Source organism: Botryllus schlosseri, chromosome 15 (genome assembly GCF_051294905.1).
Source record: "Botryllus schlosseri isolate E-star chromosome 15, Bs_hap1, whole genome shotgun sequence".
Classification (NCBI taxonomy): Eukaryota; Metazoa; Chordata; class Ascidiacea; order Stolidobranchia; family Styelidae; genus Botryllus; species Botryllus schlosseri.
In genome coordinates, this window is record NC_137250.1 from 23110392 (window position 1) to 23133192 (window position 22801).

The following is a 22801-nucleotide window of genomic DNA, read 5'->3' on the forward strand; positions in this document are numbered from 1 at the left end:
GTGTATTGAACTGATAAAATTGCTAATAATTCAATGATGATGATGAAGATGATGATGTCTGAGGTATGTTTGAGGTGTGTTCGTACTGCATTGCAACCTGGACATCAAGTCTGGGGAATGTTTGGGGTGTGTTGTTACAACGTTGCCACACTTGAAGATACCCCATAGTTACCATAGACAAGATGTCCTTATGTTCGGTATGCTCCTTATTGCCAAAATGAAAGGCACCCTTTCAGAAATTAGGAGTATTGCGACATTTGCGAGTTGCGCCTGATCCGCGGTCCGCTGTTTACATTCTGGTCTTTGTAGTAGTCCGCTCGGTCCGCAGTTCCGCTCGGTCCGCCGTTTAGTATTGCAATTTCCGCTAGTTCCGCGGTCCGCCGTTTAGTATTGAGCTATTTTGCTATGGTCCGCTCGGTCCGCAGTTCCGCTCGGTCCGCCGTTTAGTATTGCAAGTTCCGCTAGTTCTGCGGTCCGCTCGTTCCGCCGTTTAGTATTGAGCTATTTTCTTATGGTCCGCTCGGTCCGCAGTTCCGCTCGGTCCGCTGTTTAGTATTACATGTTCCGCTGTTCCGCGGTCCGCCGTTTAGAGTTGCCCTCGCCAAATTCCTGAATGTTAATCAGTTTCTCACTCAGATCCATCCTCTGCAGTGTGCAATGTGCATTGAGGCATACATCGCGTGACCACTGATCAGTGCTAAAAGTCTTCCGTTTTGCTTGCGAAGCTGCAAATTTGATAATCTTCTAGTTGTCTAATTACAGCGAAATGCCGGTAATCCAGGGCTACCATACGACTTCTTTTAAGAGGATTTGTCCTATTTTCAATAAATTGAAAGTGTCTTCGGAGGACGCCTACATAATGCCCTCTTTCTGTATAAGAAGGATAAAAATGCGACCAAAACGCGACATTTATTTTAGTCAACACGGTACTATCGGTTGAAAAATTTTCAAAATCACCTCTTTTCTTCTCCTGTGCTGGAGCTATCTTTTTAGAATCTCAAAATTTGGTGACCCTAGGTAATCTAATTTGTGAAATGTTTCTTTGCTCTGATTTCAATTCTAATCGAGTGTCTACTCAAAATGCAGGAGACCTGTACGAAAAGAGCCAGGCATTGGTGTACGGACATTTGCCATCCAAACGCTTATGAGAACGAACTCTGATTTGCTACGAACTGAGCTCGATTTTTGTTCTTCCTAATCCGAAATCGAATTCAATCTGCAAGCAATTCTAGTTAGGAAAAGTTGAATAATTTCTAGGAAAAGTTGAATAATTTCTAGTTGCCATTGTCCAACCCTGCAGCGAAGGAGACCGAGTGTTCAGAATACCGCTACATCTCCACCGCAATAAAAACACTTCAGCCGTTAGCGTTGACTGCGACTTCCATTCAATATCGACTCTTTCGCACTGATAAGATTTGGTCCTCACCACAATTTATTTCAATAAGTCGCAAGCGTCTACTAATATAAGTTTAAGAAAAGCGCCATTCTCTAGCGAGCTCGCTCCATAGCGTGATAGAAAACGAATTGCGGTCATGAAATACCCTGCACACGAGGAATGAAAGATTGCGAGAATTGCAACGCAGACATAAATTATTGCGGCGCTAACACACCTAATTTATATTAGTATAAATCTGTCTTTAAGATGGTTGCGATTTTGAAACGCGAGACGATAGAACGATAACTTCTTTGAGCAAAACCAACAAAAGTAGTATGACGACAAACAACAGCCCCATCGTGTGTCGTAAACGCCTTCGGATCCAACGAGAGTCGCTTTCGAGACGAATCACCTGAAATTTTTCGAAAATATCTCGATTACAATTGGTTTAGCATTTTAGTTGGGGGCTTAAGGTTAGGGTTTAGGGTGAGGTTGAAGTAGTGGGTTGGATCATTGTTGGGGTACCATAGGATTAGGGTTGGGGGTAAAGGTTATGAATCCTCTAATGAGACTTTAACCCCGACCTAATTGTCTACTTTAAGCAAAGTTTCAGTTACCAAGGTTTAAAATTTGATTAGAGCACTTAATCCGTTATAACTCTCATGAAATAGCAAGAAATAGCTTGTAATAAGGACCGACGAAGTAAGAATAACATCAAAGAAGACTGACATCAGGCACTAGGTCGAGGTGGATGGCAGTTCAAGAGGCCCCAACTGGTTGGTCGTTCGGCATCCCCTATTTGTTCATTATATCGCATTGTGCGTCTTGTATATCGCATTGTACATTGTGTGTGTCTTGGGCAGATGAAAATAAAATCTGACGATTATTGATTACTATTAAATAATTTACAGTCAGTACAAATTGTTACTAAAAATTTCATCAGACCTGATACTTGGAAAATAGGACCAGAAAGTGTAAGACTGAGGAAAATTACGATACTATGAATACGAGCCATTCTATATCACTCGAGCAGAGTTGAAAAAATTGGGTGGAGCCGGATTGAACTGAAAACTGAACAGTGACCATGATGAATTTGACTTGGACTCGAGTCAAAACGATATGACACGGACTCGACCCTCTACTGGCTGACTTTGACTCGGACTTGACTCGGTGGTGAATTGAAAATGACTCGACTCATCTCGAGTGAAAACTATAAAAGCGAGATTGACTTGCGGAACCTTGTGACTTGATTACAACCCTGTAATAAACGTCATCAATTTTGCCGTGGTTATAGGAAACTGATTGGTGATGGTCATGTCGTTGTAGATAAGAACGCTGTTCTATATATTAATACCCACCTTGTTATTCAGCAAAATGATCTGTTGTTGCACTTGTGACGACACAATATCCGTTTCATGCTCCGGAAACAGATTCGTTTGAATATCAGGTACCTGGAAAACCAGTTAGTTCACAGACCAAAGCAATTTCAGCGAGCAAAACGGAGAAATACCTCTTTCGATTCGACAGTGTTCGATTTTTTTCTTCCTGCGACGTATACCCTGGAAGAGAGAGAATATTGCTGAAAAGCGAAAACTTATCAACAGGGAGAGACTTTACCCAGAGGTAGCCATAATAGTTGGAGATACTATTCAAGTAGAAATAAAAACGCAAATTCCTACTCAATTACCAGGGTTGTAACCAAGTCATAAGGCTTCGAGTCACAAGTCAATCTCACTTTTATAATTTTTGAGTCGAGTCAAGTTGAGTCATTTTCAATTGCCACCGAGTCAAGTCAGCAAGCAAAAGCGTCGAGTCCGAGTCATGGTGTTATGACTCAAGTCCGAGTCCAAGTCATTGTGTTGACTGCTCCGTTTCCAGTTAAAGTCTTGTTAAATACGCTTTTTATAACTCTGTTTGGTGATATCGAATGGTTCGCATTGATAATATACTAATTTTACTCGCTTTTAGCAGTTTCTGGTCGCATTTTCAAGTATTAGTACCGATAGACGAAATCTCAATAGGGTGGTTACTTTACTCTTCTAAAATTAGTACATTGACCGCTCTCGTATTCGACATGTCGTGCTGGTGACGTCATATTTTGTGTTACGATTGTTGATATACGCTGTTCTTTTGAATTCTCTACTAGTTGCTGACGATTACCCCTGACGAGTGTCAGCCGAAAATATTCGGGTTCATTTCAATATAAATATACTATTCAATTGTGTATTGAAGTTCTGTACCTCCAAGAAGCTGTTCTTCTAAATGACAATGAAATCTCGGTCTTGGCTGTCTGAGTCTCGAGTCATATGACTTGGTTCGAGTCATGCGCAAAAATTCGAGTCCAAGTCGAGTCATTTCCGCATTTTGAGAAAATGACTCGAGTCAAGTCGAGTAATCAGAAAATCGCGACTCAAGTCCAGTCATTACACCACTGTCAATTACAAGTAAAAGTAGCAATTTTCAAGACATGTCAAAACTACTAAAAGTAGAAGTACAAAATCAATGGGGCTGAAAGAACCCAAGTAAGTAGCCGTTTCGGGACCAAGTCAATACCTTCGGGTCACAAGTCATATCGAGTCATTGCACATTCTGACTCGAGTCAAGTCTCAAGTCTTCACCTGTGTTCGAAATGAGAGGTTCTGCTCGACTCCAATTTCCAGAACTTGACGATATCGCTGTGAGACGGGCGTTCTTCTTCTGCCGGAATTATTTTATAAAGGAGCAGAAATCGGTCGTTATGCATAGAAGTCTCGTGTTCGGGCTCGATATAAATACGGATGCTCACAGATTCACCTGCAACAAAACATGAAACTGAGTAAACATTTACAAAGTTACTTTTACTCCTACCCGAGTACTATGGTTGTTTAAAAACAACTGTTTTTTTTTCAAATTTTACGGGCTAAATGATAAATTGGTAAGTTGCCAAAAAAAAATATTCCACATCATATTTGACTCATTTTCAACCAGTAGAAGCAGAGCCATGAGAGTAAAGAATTATGGATTTATCTAAAAAATTGAACGTAATTTGTTATGCATCGTTTTTGTAGACTACATGATAATTTCATGGAGTTTTATATTTATTTCAAAGAAATCCATTTTTTTACGATGTGCAGCACTTTTTTCAGCAACCTAACAATTTTATCAATTAGCCAGTCAAATTTGAAAAAAAAATTTTGAACAACTCTACTGAGTAGTGAGTACCAATGCTGACTACATAGGCCTAACTGCCACTGCCAGTTTGAAGCTCACCAGGTCGCAGTATCCCGACGCTGGGTTTCACATGATATTTATCGGGCGATGTAGTCTTGATTTTAAACGATACGTCCGTCCTTTCAGAAAGATTCTGTGTCGCTTCGTTCGGATTGCGGAGGTCGATCTGGCTTTCGAGTCGCTCGTTGGCACGCTCGAACTTCATCGTTGCTACCGGACTGTAACAATGCAAACGTTACCGATGAAACTGTAAATTTAATGCTTGGCGATGGCCTGGGACAACCAGTTTTTCTTCAGTAGGTCATCAAAAAATTATAATCTGTTGGCACAAACTAGGTTGACGTATTTTGATAGAAGTCGACTCAAAGGCTATCAAATGAAAGCCTCTTCCTAAGACGTGAAATCTGTCGTCTATAACAAAAGATATTATTCAAAATTTAATAAAAACACTAGTACAGCAGTGAGCTACTGCTTCATTCAGAATTTGGCATCAATTTACTTTTAGATTTATTGATGATAATATTTTTGTTTTCCACAACAAATCAGCAATAATTTAATTGATAAATAAATAATTAATAAATAAAATCTCAACCATCACAGCAATGTTAATAACTAATTAATGTACTATCATGTCTATTGTGTGTTACATTTATATCATTTCCGGATACTGTGTGAACCAGTTTCCCCACAGTTTTGAATTAAAATAACTCTTCTCAATTTTTGAAAGAGGCATATGGGGGAGGGGGGGGCGGTCATTGCCTATTGAAAATACTTAGGTTGGGAACCTCTGCTTCGAATAATAATATATTCATATTGAAATATACCTGAATATTATAAACTGGCATACGAACAAAAAAAAATGAAGTTGGTGGTTTTAGACGTCATATTTGGTGATACGATGGTTGATATACAATGTTCTTTCCAATTCTCTACTAGACGCTGACGATTACCCCTGACGAGTGTCAGTCAAAAATATTCGGGCTCATTTCAATCTGTATATATTAGTCAATGGAATAGGTGTAATATCTCTCTTTTAATTGTTTGCTTTTAAGACGCATACATTCGTTGTAATCCCATTTCGGGTTAAATTTGCTTTTCGGAGGTTCACAGAACCTCAAAATTTTATAATTTCACCTGTTTGCAAGCAAAAGAAGTTGAGAACCACTACTTTAGGCTATAAAGCATTAACAAATAGACAATATTCAACTTATCCGACATGAGTGACTAAGAGTTGCAAATCAAGCAGTAAACCTCCTCGCCTCATGATAAGCAGATTTCTGAGAGTGATTTCATCCGAGCTGCCTTTTGAAAACGACGAGTCCACAGGTTGTGTGACTTCACCATCGCCTAAAGCACAAATCGTCGCATTATTCACTTTTCGGAAACCGGAGTGCGATCCCATTACCTGCATCACGAAACGGAGATTTTTCGCTGAAAGAAATGACGGATTGCGGGGATGATTCTTTGCTTTGCATAGAGCCAGAAATATGACGTTGTCTCAACTGATTTTCACCTGAACCGATCAAAGAATTTGTAAAATAACCTCATACACAGCATCTTAGATGTCTGAATATTGGACAAAATCCAACAAGCACAATGCTTGTAAGATGACTTTATATTAGGTTATTTCACAAATATTTTATTTTTATACTGGAAAATTACTGGTGGCCGAGACGAGATTACAGATAAATTGAAAATGTAAGATTCACAAACCGCAGAATGCAACCCTTGGTATTGCCACAAATATTGATACCGCAAGAAGGTATTGATCGAATACATTGATCTCACCCCAAGTCAACATCCTAGAAGCCACATATGACTGATCACTAATATGACCAAAAAACTAATGATACCATCGGCTTGACGACAGTTGATCACTAGGGCTGTTCAAAAATAACTTTTTTTCTGGATTCTGGGGATTCATTGATTAAATAGCTAGGTTGCCGAAAAAAACTCTACACACTAAATTTGGCTCGATTCCAACTGGTAGACATAAACGCACAGGGTTTGAAAATTTTAAATTTATGAAATTTTTTTTTTTCAATTCAAATTTTACTGTCAACCACAGGGAAGTTGAGCTGTCTACAAAAACAATGCAAAACAAATTTGACTCAATTCCAACCAGTACAAGCGAAGTTATTTGAATTTTTCATTAATAATTTTTGGGATTACTCACTGTCCAGGCTATTTTTGCAAATCCAAAATTATCAACTGCAATAACTTCGCTTCTACCGGTTGGAAGTGAGCAAAAATTGTTATGCATCGTTGTTTAAACAACAAGGTATTGATCAAATATATTGATCTCACCCCAAGTAAACATCCTAAAAGTCACTAATATGACCAACAACCTACTAAAATGATCATCATGACGATAGTAGGCCACCAAAAACCGCTGATGCATGAGCTATTCTATGCAGTTATATGGCTCTTTTCAGACGCGCAGGAAGGAATGCACACCAAAAGTAGCCTATATATGTAATGACACACGCAGAAGGATTTAATCAGGTTGCCAGAACATCGAATCACCTTTGTTGCGGATGGGCGACCGCGAGGTAGTTGCTTGTTCATGAACGACGGCCCTTTGTGATGTCGCACGTCTGCGAGTCTTCGACTTCCTACAACGTGGAATGTCCGTATAAATATCAATATCGAATTTGACCAAAAACAAAAATTAAACCTTTTGGAGTCGCCCGCTTTCGGGGAGTTTTCCACATGGTTTGACTCCTGGAAAATTAAGCATTGTAGCAAGGTGAGATTATAGAATTTTTCTACAAATGGATGTACAAATCGCAATAGCACCTTTCAATAATACATTCCTATTGAAATATACCCGAATATTTTCGACTGACGCTTTTCAGGGGTGATCATCAGCAACCAGTAGAGAATTGAAAAGTCATTGTACATTAGGGTTGTCCAAAATTTGGAAAATCTCAAAAAGTCTCCGTGATTGTGTCTCATTCTATAGATTATTGATAAAAAACAACAATTAGCCAAAGCGTTTGAAAGTAGCTGCTCAAAAATGGGCGTGCCACTGACCATAGAACGGCGAGAAGACTAGTAATCAAATAATCACGGCTCTTGATTAGCTAATCGGCTATGCTTCAATGACCACGGCAGCAGCAGCTTGCTGATCAGGTGTTCAAGAAGTCTGCTACCGGCGGGGATTCTGAGTGCGCATTGTTAGTAGTTTGGCAGGTGATGATTTAAGATTAATTCAGGACATGTTGAGGTACGAAATACATGATGAACAAACAACACCTGCTTCACAGAAGCTTTTACAGCATGACTGCTTCATTGTGAATGAAACGGCTGGAGCCTACATAGTATAGTGTATTGTTAAGCTTTATATATTTGTATTCAGTGATGGTGGATTCGTACTGAAACGGTGAATTCGCTTAACACTTGCATAAGCGCCTCTGCTTTCTCTCGATGAAAACACGACATGTAGGCTTCAGCCGTTTCCTTCACAATGAAGCAGTCATGCTGTAAAAGCTTCTGTGAAGCAGGTGTTGTTTGCTCATCATGTATTTCGTACCTCAACATGTCCTGAATTAATCTTAAATCATCACCTGCCAAACTACTAACAATGCGCACTCAGAATCCCCGCCGGTAGCAGACTTCTTGACCACCTGATCAGCAAGCTGCTGCTGCCGTGGTCATTGAAGCATAGCCGATTAGCCAATCAAGAGCCGTGGTTATTTGATTACTAGTCTTCTCGCCGTTCTATGGTCAGTGGCACGTCCATTCTTGAGCAGCTACTTTCAAACGCTTTGACCGAAATCTTAATGGCTTTCCTGTAAGCTTCTTTCAGGCTCATTGTTGTTTTTTATCAATAATCTATAGAATGAGACACAATCACGGAGACTTTTTGAGATTTTCCAAATTTTGGACAACCCTATTGTACATAGACAATCGTATCAATGTGAATATTATTATTTAGTCGTATAATTCAAATTCTGGTCTAATTTCACTCCAATTTTTAAAAAAAATTGTAGTTGCTATGATTCTAATTGCAGTATGATTTGGAAAGAAGTGTAGCTATAATTCTAATTCTAAGCCAATTTCGAAGAAAACTGTAGCTATAATTCTAATCTGATTTGGAGCAAACTGTAGCTATAATTCTAATTCTAGCATAATTTGGAAAAGAACTATGTCGGTATAACTCTAATTCTAGTCTAATTTGGAAAAAGACTGTATAGCTATAATTCTAATGTAATTAGAATGAAAATTATTTACTGGTCCAAGTATGATCAAGTGATCATTGTAACAATCAACATCATGTATAAACGTACAATGCACAATAAAATGCAGATATAGTACCTTTCTGGGTGAAGACTTTGGTGAAGGTAGTGAGCTGTGTCGTGGTCTAGTCGAAGGCATTGGGGCTACGTCAATTGTTTCATCTGATTCCGAAGAGTCTGCCGATGGGTTTGTCTGTTCGTTTGTATCGTCCTTTGAATTATCTGGAAACACAAATTTGCAGATGAACAAGCGAAATCAGTTAGTACTCACATTGTGTGCCATGCGATCAGTCTAACGATGCAGACTCGGACAACTAAACGTGTAATTAGTTTAATTATAGCAAAATTTCGTTACTCTAATTCTAATCTAAAGTGTGAATTGTTTCTATGATCTCCTTCTGATTCAATTTCTGGTTTTCTGAAAATGCTACAGTAGAACTGTATAGCACAAAATGAGTCAAGCTCTGTATGCAGACATTTGTTATTCTCATGCCTATGACAATTAACTCGATCGTTGTATTTATTTCTAAATGCGGAACTTAATTCAATATAAAAGTTTTAGTGAATTTGGTATTTCCAATTGCAATCTAACATGTGAAATGTTTCCATGCTCCCATTTCAATTCCAATCTAATTTCTGGTATTCCTAAGAGTGCTACAAGGGAGCTGTATATTGCGAAACGAGCCAAGTTCGGTGTACAGACATTTGCCATTCTTGTGCTTATGAGTATGTGCCATGATTTGATATAAACTTGATTTGTGTTCCATTTCTTTCTAATTTGAAATATTATTCAAATTCTGAGTTTTTGCAATTTCACTAATTCTAATATAAATTGTGAAAACAATGTAGTTAGTAGTATTTCGTTCGAATTCAGACTTCAATTCAATATTACTAGTTTTTGCGAATTTTAATTCCAATACGATTCAAAAATATCTGCGTAACTATAATTCTAATTAAAATTTACCATGGAATAGCTCAAAATGATCTACTTATAAAGATGCTTTTCAGATGCCTGTAATTTACAGTAGTAATTGCAAAAGCCACAGACCCGTTTTCACGACACCGGTGCACTTTTTAAAGTAACTATAATGCAAACTGGAAATAAAGTGAACAAACCATTTCTCTGCCAAAACATGGAGTCCACATCTGGTTTTCGATAAAGCTACATGCATACCGCAGCGAACGTCTTAACCAGAGGTCTCAAACTCAAATGTGCTCGCGGGCCAATTTCCAGTTTTTGATGACACCGCGGGCCGCAACATCAATAATATGGATATTCAATGTATAATTTCCAAGTAGGCCTTATTTGACGGAAGCTTGCGGACAGGCATTCCACAAACATCGTGAAAATGCAATTTACTATTGTACTATTCACGCTTGACACGGAAAAATCACATTTTCAAATGTTTGTTTGTGCCGGGCATAATTTGTTGAAATAATGAGTTATGGACATCATGTGAGAGGATGCATCATGACATTGTCAAAACTGTCGGGTTGTAATATTGCAGCTAGTGGACCTTTGACGTGCCACAATTTTATGTAGAATATTTTAAAATCTACTGAAGATTGATCTGATATCAAAGCATTTGAGCGGTGTAGCTGAATCCTGGTTTTGATGTAGTCGTGATAAGTATGCTATTGTTACTGTCATTGCCAAAGTCAAATTAAATCAGCATTAGATTTTGCCTTCGATTATTATTGGAACATGTCAATAACAACTCAAACATAATCATTATTGAACCATAGAAATAGCATCGTTTCTCAACTTTAGCGATCGTATCCCTCGTGCTTCCAATAAGATTTCTCGTAGCACCTGTTCATATTCAACACAATTTCTAATGGTAGGGCCTACATACCTACCTATATTAAAATCAGAAGGCACATTCACATAAAATCGCGCGTAGCGCGAAGACCATTTTCCAGTTGAATAAATTGGATAAGAAATATTCCACAGCATATTGGCCTAATTCCACAATGCATCTCGTATCCCCTGATGTGGTGCTTCGCACCACGAAGGGGTCTACCTACGGACCCTGGTTCAGAACCCCTGGATTAACGTCCAATCGCGGATGAATTCATTGGTATTACAGCTGTGGAGCGTACTACTAACTTACTCGTCACCAATAATAACATGGATAAAGAGAACCAACAACACCCAGCAGCATGTTACAACTATACGTCACGGGGGGTCTCACAATACCGATAGTTGCCATACTGACCTGATTATAGATAGCTAGATACCATACGCAACGAAAGCTACGACCTTTTGATAGATCACTATTCCCCATGACAGTTTCATAGATTGTTGCGTCATAGGATTACCAAGTCACCGTTCCGAGTCGCAAGTCCTTATGTGATTTTAACGCTTGCCCGACTCCGTTTTACTTCTCAATCACCCAGTCCAACCGAAATCGAGTAATTTTACGAAAGGTGGTAGCTTTTAAAAGTGATGTGATGAGTAAGTTTGTTGAGATTTCAGTGGGTTATATAGTAGTTTCAGGGTGAACTTCAAGTTTTTATATCTGAAAGAGATATTTGGCACTTGAATATACTGTCGAGTACCTAGAATTTCATAATGCCGTCGCGGGCCATGTGTTTGAGACCTCTGGTCTTAACACTATCTTGTTTTGGGCTTTAATGAATGTAAATAATATATTGATATTGAAATGAACCCAATATTATCAGCTGACAGTCGTCAAGAGTAATGTTCAGTAACTAGTAGAGAATTGAAAAGAACATTGTGTATCACCAAATGACATCACCAGCATGAACATTCGAATAATCGGGTCAAGGAGATCACTTTAAAAGGCGTGTATTTAATTTGTCAATATTGCCGATGTCACCAATGCCGCAATCTGCGACTGTTAGACTGGGAATGTTGAACTATTTCCGATACCTTACAGCTGTCAAGCTGCAGCCTTTCTAGTTTATGTCATGCCTAGCATAGCAATGGCCGTGAAGTTCTGAAAATGTGCCTTAGGGTGCCATATCTTTTAAATATCGGCTGAATATATCTGGGCTATCGGTGAAGGTGCTAGTTATCATGCAATATATACCGCCCAAGAAGTCTAAGGTAACACAGCTATGCATACAGATACAGCGTATATTAAGTTGCATGCAATAGACCTTCTCAGGACGCGCGTTACATACATGAAAAAAACATGGAGCCGCCACACACCGCTCATGTGCGGAAAAAAAAACACGCCCCGTTAAGAAAATCATCAAATACCATGCAAGCAGTCTTCCCGTGCAAGCTACATGTCTTACCCTGACCAAAAGGGCCGCGATCGCAAAGCTGTGGTGCGGATAGTCAACTAGAACTAGAAGCCTCCTTGCAACCTGAATCCAGACGTGGTCAAAGAATTCACCGTTGGTACTCGAGTAGAGATACAAGTAATGTCATAAATTTCTCCTTAACCAGAAGTAGCGATTTGCAAGACATGACAAAATTTCTTCGAGTAGAAGCAGCAGTGACGTCATAATTTTTTGCTAAATACAGTTACAGATTTCCAAAAGTCAAAAATTACTCAAATTGGAAGTGGAAAATGAAACGCTTGAAATCTACTCGAATAAGCAGTTTCAAAAAGTAGATTTAGTCCAGGTGTTAACGGTTAGAGGTTAATCAGAGGTTTATACTTCCAAAATACCAAGATGCATCTTAGAGACTAATGCAAAATGGTTAATAAATGCAATTTTTAAACATAATATGTTCAGATGCCGTCATACGTGGGCCATTTCGCTCGGTTTTTACGACAATTTCACATGTAAAGATGACAGACACATACCTCAAAACTACTTTCTACTTTACAAAATGAAAAATTAAAGAATTAATTTAGACTAAAAACCATCGAGTACAAAGAAAGTAGTTCAAAAACATGACCACTCGAGCGGGCTAAGCAGTGGATATTGGCAAAGCAAACTTTATCCGCTAAAAAATTAACTTTATTACAAACCACCTCTGTCCGAATCACGCCTATATTTTCCTTACTGGAGTGTAAAAATTACCGTGCTAAGATTTACCTGTTTCTGGTTTGAAGTTCATCGGGTCGTCCTTGAAGTGAGACTTTGCGGGGAGATCATCGGGAAAAGGCGGGTAGGAATATTTCCACTCGGACTGGAAAGGATTTCGTTCTCATTACTAAACTTCGCGACATTGCAAAGCAGGACAGCAAAGAAGTAATCATGACAAGCACCAGACTCGGAGAACTAGATAATTCTAGTTCTAGTCTAATTCGTGAAATGTTTCTCATTTTAATTCTAATCCAATTTCTGATTTTCCAGAAAATGCTGCAAGAGAACCGTATAGTACGAAACGAGTCAACATTGGTGCACAGACATTTGCCGTGAACCCTGATTTGATATGAACTCAACTTGCTTTCTTGTTGTATTTCTTTCCAATTTCGAATCTTGTAATTTTTTGCGAATGCACTATTTTCAACTCTAATCAAATTTTGAAAAACAATGTAGCTTTTAATCTAATTCTAATTTAATACGGAAAAGCTGAAAATTCTCTAGTTGTCTCAACATTGTTGACGAATACGTACCGTTCCGTTCATGGTAGTGGGCAGTTGATCCTTTGCAATAAGCTTCCCCAATTCCTGGCGACTGCAGAAAACAACTCTGCTTCGTTGTTCCTCAGTCATCCATTGCTTCACGACTTTCCAAATGGCTGAAATTCGGAGGCTTCCAGATAAGCTCATGCAATCAATCATAATGGAAAAGCAACTGACCGTTCATGATCCAGGGCATATCCAGGATAACGATCCTCTCTGAAAATAAAGACTACTTAATCTTCGGATAATTACAGAAAGCAAATAAAATCAGTTGATCAACGGCACATAATCTCGACTAAACCTTTATTTAAATCCTATCAGAATAATTTCAATTGCATCCATATTTTAAATCCTCTGCCCGTGTACCGTGATAAGTAATCTGAAATTTGGAGAGTCATGAGACGTTCAGAACCATTCTTTGCAGACTTGTACAAACTACCCAGTTAATTATTTGATGTTCAGCTAACTAAATAATGGTTTTATTGTTCTAGTCCTAGTAGCACTTTTTAAAAAGTGAGTAGTTATAGTTGAGGATTCACTCTACGCAATCTACGCGATTCGCCGCAAACAGACTGCAACCGCTGATGCTAAAACATACCGATCAGAAGATGAGCATCGAAGCTCGGGATAACAAAAGATGAGAAAGGTCTGATTCACATGAAATCGCGGCGATTACAGAACAGGTTCCACAACAGACTTGGACACTTTGATTTGTAAAAACAGTTCCTCGCCGCCAAGGTTTTGTATTCGAGATTTTGTTGGTGAATATTTGGTATTCAAGAAGGATCAAGTACTCGCTTATTAACGCCACTGCCTGTTTCGCTGGTGAACTATCTCAATGTGCGGAAGTGGAGCTTAATAACACGCGTAATTTCGTCAACACTAGGAAGCTTGTCTGAATTGTGTATTGTCCATATCTACTGATGTGATTAACCCTAATATATTGATACTAGTGATTAACCCTAATATATTGATACTATCTTGGTAATTATGAAAAAAATCCAAACCTCTCCATTTTGTTGTCAAACCCCTCCCGGCTACTTGTCTGCCTATCATATGATATATCATATGTATGATGTATATAAGCTCCACTTTCGCAAGTATCATATAACAACTCGAAGAGATACAATGTCATTTGCATATTAGATTACCCAAGAGATGAGATGTCACCATGCCTTGCGCATATCAAATAACAATTACATTTGCTGTACCAATGAATGCACATCTCAGCAGATCAAAAAGATATGGGGTCTAGCTCAAGGCACATTTCCAGCACTTCACAGCATTTATTTGAACAGCTATACAGTTAATGCTATGCTTGGGCACGAAATAAACTACCATGCTGTGACGTTACAGAAATGGCTGATATTTTTTTACCTCTAATGGCCCATCGATACCGACTTGGACAACTAGCTAATTCTAGTTGCATAACTACACTATTTAGAGCGAAATGGCGGTGAGCTAATTCTAATCCAATTTTTGAAATGTTTCTTTGCATTAATTTTAATTATAATCTAATTTCTGGTTTTCCTGAAAGTGTACAGGTTGATACGAACTGAACTCAATCAATTTATTCAAAATTTCTAATTTGGAAAAAAATGTTTTGCTATAATTCTAATTCTGGTCTAATTTGAAAATACTGTAGCTATAATTTGGAAAAGTTGAAAATTATCTAGTTGTCGAACTCTGCTCTAGGTGTAATGGACTCACCGAGAAGGTCCGGAAAATAGGTAGAGAAAGAGTCGATGATAAAACGAATCATGCCGAGGTCCACGTTGGACATGGCCGTTTTGTGAGTGTCCAGTATGAAGGTGATGTGCTGGCCGGGTTCGGTGCGCTGCAGACGTTCCAGCCAGAACATCAGAAGTTTCCGAACCTTTTCTTTGTCATTCTTTGTTTGCAGTCTTCCGATGGTACACACTATGATGAAGGAAACCGATTTTGGTGGTAAACGAAGACAGCAGCCTAATGGCTCAGTGTTTGGGCTGTTCAAAAATAATTTTTTTTCCAGATTTGTGTGGCTATTAGTTAAAATTAGTAGGTTTGCTATAAAAACGATGCAAAGCAAATTTGGCTCATTTCCAACGAGTAGAAGTGAAGCTATTAGACATGGAATTTTTTTAACAAATTTTGACGACTAAGCCATGAAATTATCAAGTTGTCTACAAAAACTATGCAAAACAAATTTCAATCAATCAGTTTTTATTAATATTTTCATCATTTTAAAAACATCACAAGACTGCGATACAATGAAAAAATAGGAAGATGTCGAAACAACTCGGAGTAGCTTTAAGGTTAGACACCCAGCTTAGCCTAGGCGAAGTAAAGAAGAGGCATGCACACTGAATGAAAAGTAATGCAGAGAATATAAGACGCAAGCGACAAAATGAGGTGGGATGTGGCGGAGGGCGAGGTCGATGTTAGGTCGTGGTCCGGTAATCCTGTAGGCTGGCTAGTATTAAATTTGACTCCAATCCAGCCCATAGAAGTGAAGTTATTCCAGTTTTTCATTAATAATTCCTTGATTAGGCACAGTAAATACTATTTTTTCAGTATTACTACGTATCCAAAACTTACTTATTCTTTTGCCATCAAGCCCGCGACCATGTATGTAACATATGCCTCTTTCCATGAACTCGGCTCCAACACTCTCTACAGATATATCTAAAATAAGACGAACGCGTTTTCAATTTGCATGATACCAGGATGTAGGTTGATGCTTCGCATTGCATATGAGGTACATGTGAAGACTTCTGTTTTACCAACGACGAATAAATTCACTCCGTGATGATACTTGGTGATACGACTGTGGATATGCAAAGCTCGTTTGAATTCTCTATTACTCGCTGGCGATCATGCTACTTCTGACGAGTGTCAGCCGGAAATATTTGGGTTTATTTCAATATATATTATTCAAATAAATAGGATAAAAGGACTCGGCTGATTATAGAAACATTCTATATTCATAGTCTTAACAGATGCAGATTATAGTTCTATGACTAGCAACTACCATGCTGTGACGTTAATAGATGGAAGATAATTTTTACCTCTAATGGCCGATACCGATATTTCTTTCAAAGTATGATATTGATTTGTTATTATCAGTGAACCAATAACAATCGGACTGGCTCTAGTCATATCACAGAATTTCTAATGAAAGAAACTGCGCAATCTCACCTCCCACCTCATTTTCTTTCCTCCATTCCAAAACTTGAGCAATCATATCAAGAGAATCACTCATCACTCCTTTCTTCCAGTTCAGGAAAGACAAAGCGAAAAGATCATCGTTGAAGATACGATTAACGTCTCTTTCGTCAAATTTTGCAAGCTTAGGAGAGCCAGGTTCTGCAAGCATTTCAGCAAAGCATTAGACCAGTTCAATTTAAAGTTTATCAGGGTTGTAATTAATCAGGGCTGCGGAGTCGGAATTTCGCTGAATTTTCCCTTAATGGAGTCGTAGTCTCAAAAAATTTTTAGCACGCCTAGGAGTCGAAGTCGTGAGAAGATGACTGGCTGGAGTTGCGGTCGGAGTTTGTGAAAATGCTTCTGACTCCGACTCCAACTTCTTTAATATGAAAACAAGTGCTTTCAACGGTCTCTTAACCCTTTGCGACCGGCGGTCCAGTATACTGGACCGCGATTGTTTAACACGGAGGAGTCGTTATTTATTCTAAGATAGCTCGAACTGCATTACTTTCTAAACTGTAACAATCGATTTATATGGATAGTTATTATGAATACGCATACATAAGACCATGTACAACCTATTATATCAATGTACATCCTTCTTGAAATGCAGATTGAACAGTTGAACACGCAAAAACGTTTCCCGCAAAATTGAATTTGTAATTATGTTCGCGTGAATGAACGCCTGGAATATAAACCATTGTATCTTCCGTTCTTGACGTCATATTACCAATTACAGTTATCTTCTATGACTTGTTGTTGTCATACTATTCAATGAAAGTCCTTATATCGAAGATTAGCACGGAGAGATGTTTCAAATCGACGTGAAAGAAAGCAATACCTTATTACGTGAAAATCATGGCTGCGTAAGTTCATCCGACTCGTTGCGGCTTCAAACAGATGTACAATTGCTCCAGGCAATTGTAAATTGTACATATGGCTGGCCATTATCCTGACATATTCATCAATATCCCTATCATGGGGTTTAGTATTGTATAACAAAGCCGACACCAGCCCTAACACTACACAAATAAGCGTGAGAGTTAGGCTATTCTGGTACCAGAGCCTGTAATAACAACATCATATAGAGGCAGTTATATATCGGTTTAGATGGCACACGAAGTTACTGTTAGCTTCTATGACTACTGTTGATCATACATGGAACATTAGCCGTGTAGAATACAGTTCAAATTGATGTGAAATAAAGCAATAATGTATCACATGAAATGACTAACTCGAGCGTATATGGGCACTGGACAGTGTCGAATAAGCCAATATGTGTATACTTACGAATCCGTTATGCAGTTGCAAGTTACATATAACAAGCCACTGGGGTTGATACCACCTCAATAGCATGGAGATATATAAAATAGTTACTATGTTATGTAGAATTGGAAGTGAATTGCCTTCCGCGAGATTACGCGATTACGTAATCGATTACTCATCGGCGGCGGCCGCGTGATTCGTGCTTATCACATGTCTACCTTTCCAAGATCGTAGCGCTGGGCTATGAAGCGCTATAGTAGTGTGTAATGTCTCGTTGGAGCGTAGGGATTCATGCGAAACGCAATCAGGTGGTCATATACCAAGAGAGGGCCTAAGTATGACGTCAGGAGATATAGAAGAACAAAATTGTAGTTTATTTTCAAGAAATCGAGAAAATTTTCTTGCACACCGCTATTCCCTCTGGCCTCTGAGCCGTAAGAGTATCTCAGACCGCTAGGCGGCTACTTCAGGTTTACGGCAATATATTGGGCGTCGATTTAAACCATATGGATGACATTTTATCGTCTTTTTTGTGGATGCAGTAAAATTTTGGTCAGTAGGCCGGCCGATTAGAAAGGGTTAAAATTACTAACAATAAATAAAATAGAATTTGGATGTACTACAATCAGTGCTATTAGTAATGATATTGATGAAATTGAACCTTGCAAGTTGCAATTTAATTGCATAGAGGAAGAAAATTTCAACCAAATCGCCAGCCACACAAAATTACTGATGCATTCACAAATTGGTGCAATTATTTGAATTATGCCATAGCCATGATATCATGAAAGGGTAAATACATCGGCTGGTTTTGTAAGTGAAAGCATCAGTTGTAAAATTGATGCAAATATAATCAAATACTGCTTCCCACCTAACAAAATCAAAATTATTTTTCTCAGCGGCTTGGGTCAAACAAATGTGTAAGAAAAAGTGCAAATATGCTACACATGTTATTTGACTCTAGCTTACTCCAAAAATTTCCTCTCTGATCAATGTTTAGTAGTAGTTTGCTTGTCATCAGTGTAGTGTGAAGTGAGGAAATTTATGCATCTCTGCATTAGTTGCTAACGCATACACAAAAGCTACGCTCTATTGTTTTTATCCACATTTTCACTATACAGGATGTATATGATATATATGTATATGAATGATTCATACATATTAGAATATCCGTGACTTGTCTATGTTATAAAAACAATAACATATGACAAAAAGGAAGGATATTTCGAAATGAATACTTCCATCATAATTGCACAGTGAATATTTCGAGCCGTGTTACAATGAAACAATTTTGCATGCAATCTTTTTTGCATGTGTTTAATAGTTATATGCAAGTTATTTAACCGTCACTGAGGCATATAATAATTTTTGGAGTAAATTTGTAGTATACTGTTGGAGTCGGTCTATATAAAATGTCTGGAGTCGGAGTAGGTGCTGAAATTTACCGACTCGACAGCACTGGTTGAAATGATTCGAGTCATGACTCGACTTGAGTCACGATTTTTTGATGATTGGAATTGACTCGAGTCATTTCCTAAAATGTGAAAACTGACTCGACTTGATTGAGGCAATTAGTGTATTGACTCGACTTGTACATTATACTCGAGTCATAGCGCATGACTCAACTGAGTCATATGACTCGAGAATCGAAAGGCCATGACAGGCATTTCACTGTAAAAATAGTATGCTACCCAACCACATAATTTCTTTTTCGTCTATCAGTACTTGTGTTTGTAAAGTTGGGTCAGAAACTGTGTAAAGTGAAGGAGATTAATATTTTATGAATGTGAGGCGCATTCAATATCACCCGAACAGCATTGTAAAAAAGTTAGTGGATGAGGGTTGAAATGGAAAATGAACAATGAACACAATGACTGGACTCTAGTCTCAATACTGTGACTCAGACTTGAACCTTTGAACCTTTGAACCTTGACTTGGACTCGGACGTGATTCGGTAGTGAATTGAAAATGACTGACTTGACTCCCTTGAGTTAAAAACTATATAGAACATAGAACTTATAAAAGTAGATTGATTGCGACTCTGGGACTCTGGAGTCTGGACCTTATGACTTGCCCTACTGTAATCTCAGTACGTTTTGCGTAATATAACAGGTGAGCAGAGATGATTCTCCAAGTTGAAGTAATTTAATAAAAAAATACTCAAATACAGAATAGTGTGAGCACAGGACACCGATTCCTGACTTGGTTACAAGCCTGCAGTTTATTATTAATAATTTCATTATATCAATAACCTCAAGATTGCGGTACAATGAATATAGCAAGGAGTCGAAAACTATCAGAGCGCAATATATTCTAATGCATCACTGTGCCACACTCACCGATATACTTCTTCTTGAACTTTTCCCGAAGCTCGGCAATCAATTCTTCCTTGTTCTCAAGCTCAACAAATGCTGGAGTTGTCATCTTGACGGACGCGCCGGTCACCAGTGATAACTACGGCCCGATTAGTTGCGCGATTAACGACTATGGACTTTGCAGCTGAAAACAAACGATAGATGCAACTGTACCTTGACCCTCACTACCGCTGAGCTATATAAACACAACGCCGGGCGAACACTAAAAGGCGGTCATAGTACTTGCAAACTACGGACAGACGAACTTCTTTTTCAAATTTCAGCAAATGACTTCTAATATCGTCAAGTTGTACGCCAAATTTGGTTAAATTCCAACCAGTAGAAGCAGATTCAGACCGACTTGAAATTGAGGCAATTTTTGGAAATAATAGTATTTATACGATGGCAAATTTCGTCCCATCGACATGACCCAAAATCGTGCTCCAGGTATGCCTATTCAGTTCAGTTCGGTTTATTAGCAATTTTTATCAGTTCAATTATAGAGATTGTAGGATCTCTATAGTTCAATATACCACAAAAATTGCGATACAATGAAAAGATAGGAAGGTGTCGAAACGACTTGGAGTAGTCTTCGGAATCATAGACACCACCTTGGCCTAGGCTAGGCGATGTAAAGAGGAGGCACGGACACTTGCACATTTGCGCACTGAATGAAAAGTAAAAGAAGATAGTATAGAAAAAGCAAGCGACAAAATGGGGTGGCATGTCACGGGAGGCGAGATCTATAGGTCAGGTCGTGGTCCTATTGGAGAATGATGTTCTTTCTAGGGATGGTGTGAACCTCTGAAAGGTTCAGGTTCGTGTGAACGCGAACCTTTTTGAAAGGTTCTGTGTGAACGCGAACGTGAACCCCATGACGTCACGTGACGTCATATTGATAATTCCAACCCTGCATTTCAGTGAAGACGTAGCTAAAATTACGTACTGTACACGATGCCTTGCGACGACTCGTGCCACAATGCTGCAGTGTTGGGATGACTCGAGTTGACTCTGACATTGGTGCAGCTTCTACAAATGCTAGTAGCCTACTTCAATCAGACCAGGCCTGGGCAAAGTGCGGCCCGTGAAGCCATTCTGTGTGGCCCGCGAAAGGTTGCTTGGAATTCATAACAATAAACCTTCTTTTTAAATGTTGATGCGTGGACTAAAACCATAGGCTGTATCAACTAAACATGATATTCGTTTACTTTGAAGCCTGTTCATTATTATGCCACGATTACGCTGTCTACCTCCCATACGTAATCCAGATTCAAAATAAAACTAATGCGGCAAAGTATAAGCAACAATTGAACAACAACAACAACAATCATTGGATTATAATTTTCATCTGAACAAGTTACATACAATGTACAATGTGATAATGAATGCGATGTAATGAACAGATAGGAGGATGCCGAACGACACGCATCAGTAGCGATCCTTTACTCTAACATCCACCTCGGCCTAGAGTGCCCGATGTCACAGTTCTGTTCATGTTGATCTTTTTTGAAGCCGCGGTCCTTTCTACTAGTTCTTTCCAATCCTTGTGAGTGCTTTCTTTCTTCAGGCTTTTCTGGGCAGGGGAAGAGGAGCCCAGATGAACCTTCGATGGGAATCGAAACCGGTCCACCGGCTTAGTACGCGCCTATCGTCACCACTACGCTATCTCCCCCTCTCACAAGAAATCAGTAGTTCGATATAGTTTACTTCAAACATTCTTTGTTGCCATTGTCACACACATTATACCGGTACGTGTTTCAAATTGTCACCTGAGGCGTTTCCAAATCCCTAATTCGAAAAACAAGTCGATCAGTGCTCGCGATTACTATAAGACTCATCATATCTATCACTCATAAAGGATGAACGGATATATCAACAACAAAAAAAGCCGAAAGCTGAAATTCAAAGGTTTAGAGCACTAAATATTGTATACCGGAGTTAGGGGTCAACCCGTCCTTCTAGTTTTTGCCGAGCACGAAACACTCGGTCAAGGGAGGGCGAGTTTAAGAACTGCTAACTTCGCTCAACATCAAAGCTATTTGAGCTGCACACTGCTCGAAATGCAGCAACCAAGACAAGCCTGGTACTATCCCGTATACATTTCAGTGCAGTAGTTCTCGAACTGGATGGGCAATTGGGCATGAATGCATCTGAAGGGAGGCGCGAAGCTGAATGAAATAATTTTTTCGCGCTCCGCGCGATTTCACTTCAGCTTGTAGTTTATTGCTGTGTATTGTCGGTCTTGGGTATTACAGAATTCTCTCATCAACAACCATAATCTTCCACTTCCATCAAACTATCCCTCTGGATTGCTAGCATGCTGGTTGCTTATTTTTGAATATGTTGTGGTATCATGATAGGGGGGGGGTAGGCGCGAATTTTTTCACTATAATAAAAGGGGACGTGTCCAAAAGAAGTTTGAGAACCATTGTTTTAGTGTCGCTTAATACAACGTGGATAAGGGTTCAAAGAGAGTTAAGAATGTATTATGTTCAACATTGTTTCGAATCATGACGGCAAATAGTTATTTTTCATTTCGTTACCTAAAATCAACACATTCACTGAGCAGCATTAATCAACAATGTATTTTAAAAATAAAACTATAACATGCTGGAG

General features: G+C 38.8%; 2 protein-coding genes across 3 annotated transcripts in view; one reads left to right on the forward strand and one right to left on the reverse strand.

The window, feature by feature from the left end:
* Positions 1 to 22801, forward strand: part of LOC145456710 (WD repeat-containing protein 19-like) — a 392619-nt gene that overhangs the window by 266112 nt on the left and 103706 nt on the right. The gene's annotated exons all lie outside the window — the stretch shown is intronic.
* LOC145456711 (uncharacterized) lies at positions 1415 to 20453 on the reverse strand. Of its 2 annotated transcripts, XM_080334814.1 has the most exons (17): positions 20171 to 20453; positions 16557 to 16724; positions 15957 to 16043; positions 15090 to 15299; positions 13557 to 13595; positions 13371 to 13495; positions 12847 to 12940; positions 8906 to 9048; positions 7263 to 7309; positions 7112 to 7200; positions 5991 to 6098; positions 5845 to 5932; positions 4625 to 4803; positions 3994 to 4168; positions 2886 to 2934; positions 2734 to 2826; positions 1415 to 1787 (listed from the first exon to the last, which is right to left on the reverse strand). In XM_080334814.1, the coding sequence occupies exons 1-17, from the start codon at positions 20253 to 20255 to the stop codon at positions 1638 to 1640; spliced, it is 1929 nt and encodes a 642-aa protein (XP_080190940.1). In that variant the 5' UTR covers positions 20256 to 20453; the 3' UTR covers positions 1415 to 1637. The 2 variants fall into 2 exon arrangements, with proteins under 2 accessions (XP_080190940.1, XP_080190941.1); XM_080334815.1 differs by lacking the exon at positions 20171 to 20453 and having other exon boundaries at positions 16564 to 16704.

Coding starts and splice junctions, on each gene's coding strand:
- LOC145456711 (XM_080334814.1), bottom strand. CDS start 20,255: ATGACAACTCCAGCATTTGTTGAGCTTGAGAACAAGGAAGAATTGATT. Junction 7,310..8,905: donor CAAAGTCTTCACCCAGAAAG/GTACTATATCTG, acceptor TTAATTTTCCAG/GAGTCAAACCATGTGGAAAA. Junction 4,169..4,624: donor CGTCGGGATACTGCGACCTG/GTGAGCTTCAAA, acceptor GTTTTGTTGCAG/GTGAATCTGTGAGCATCCGT.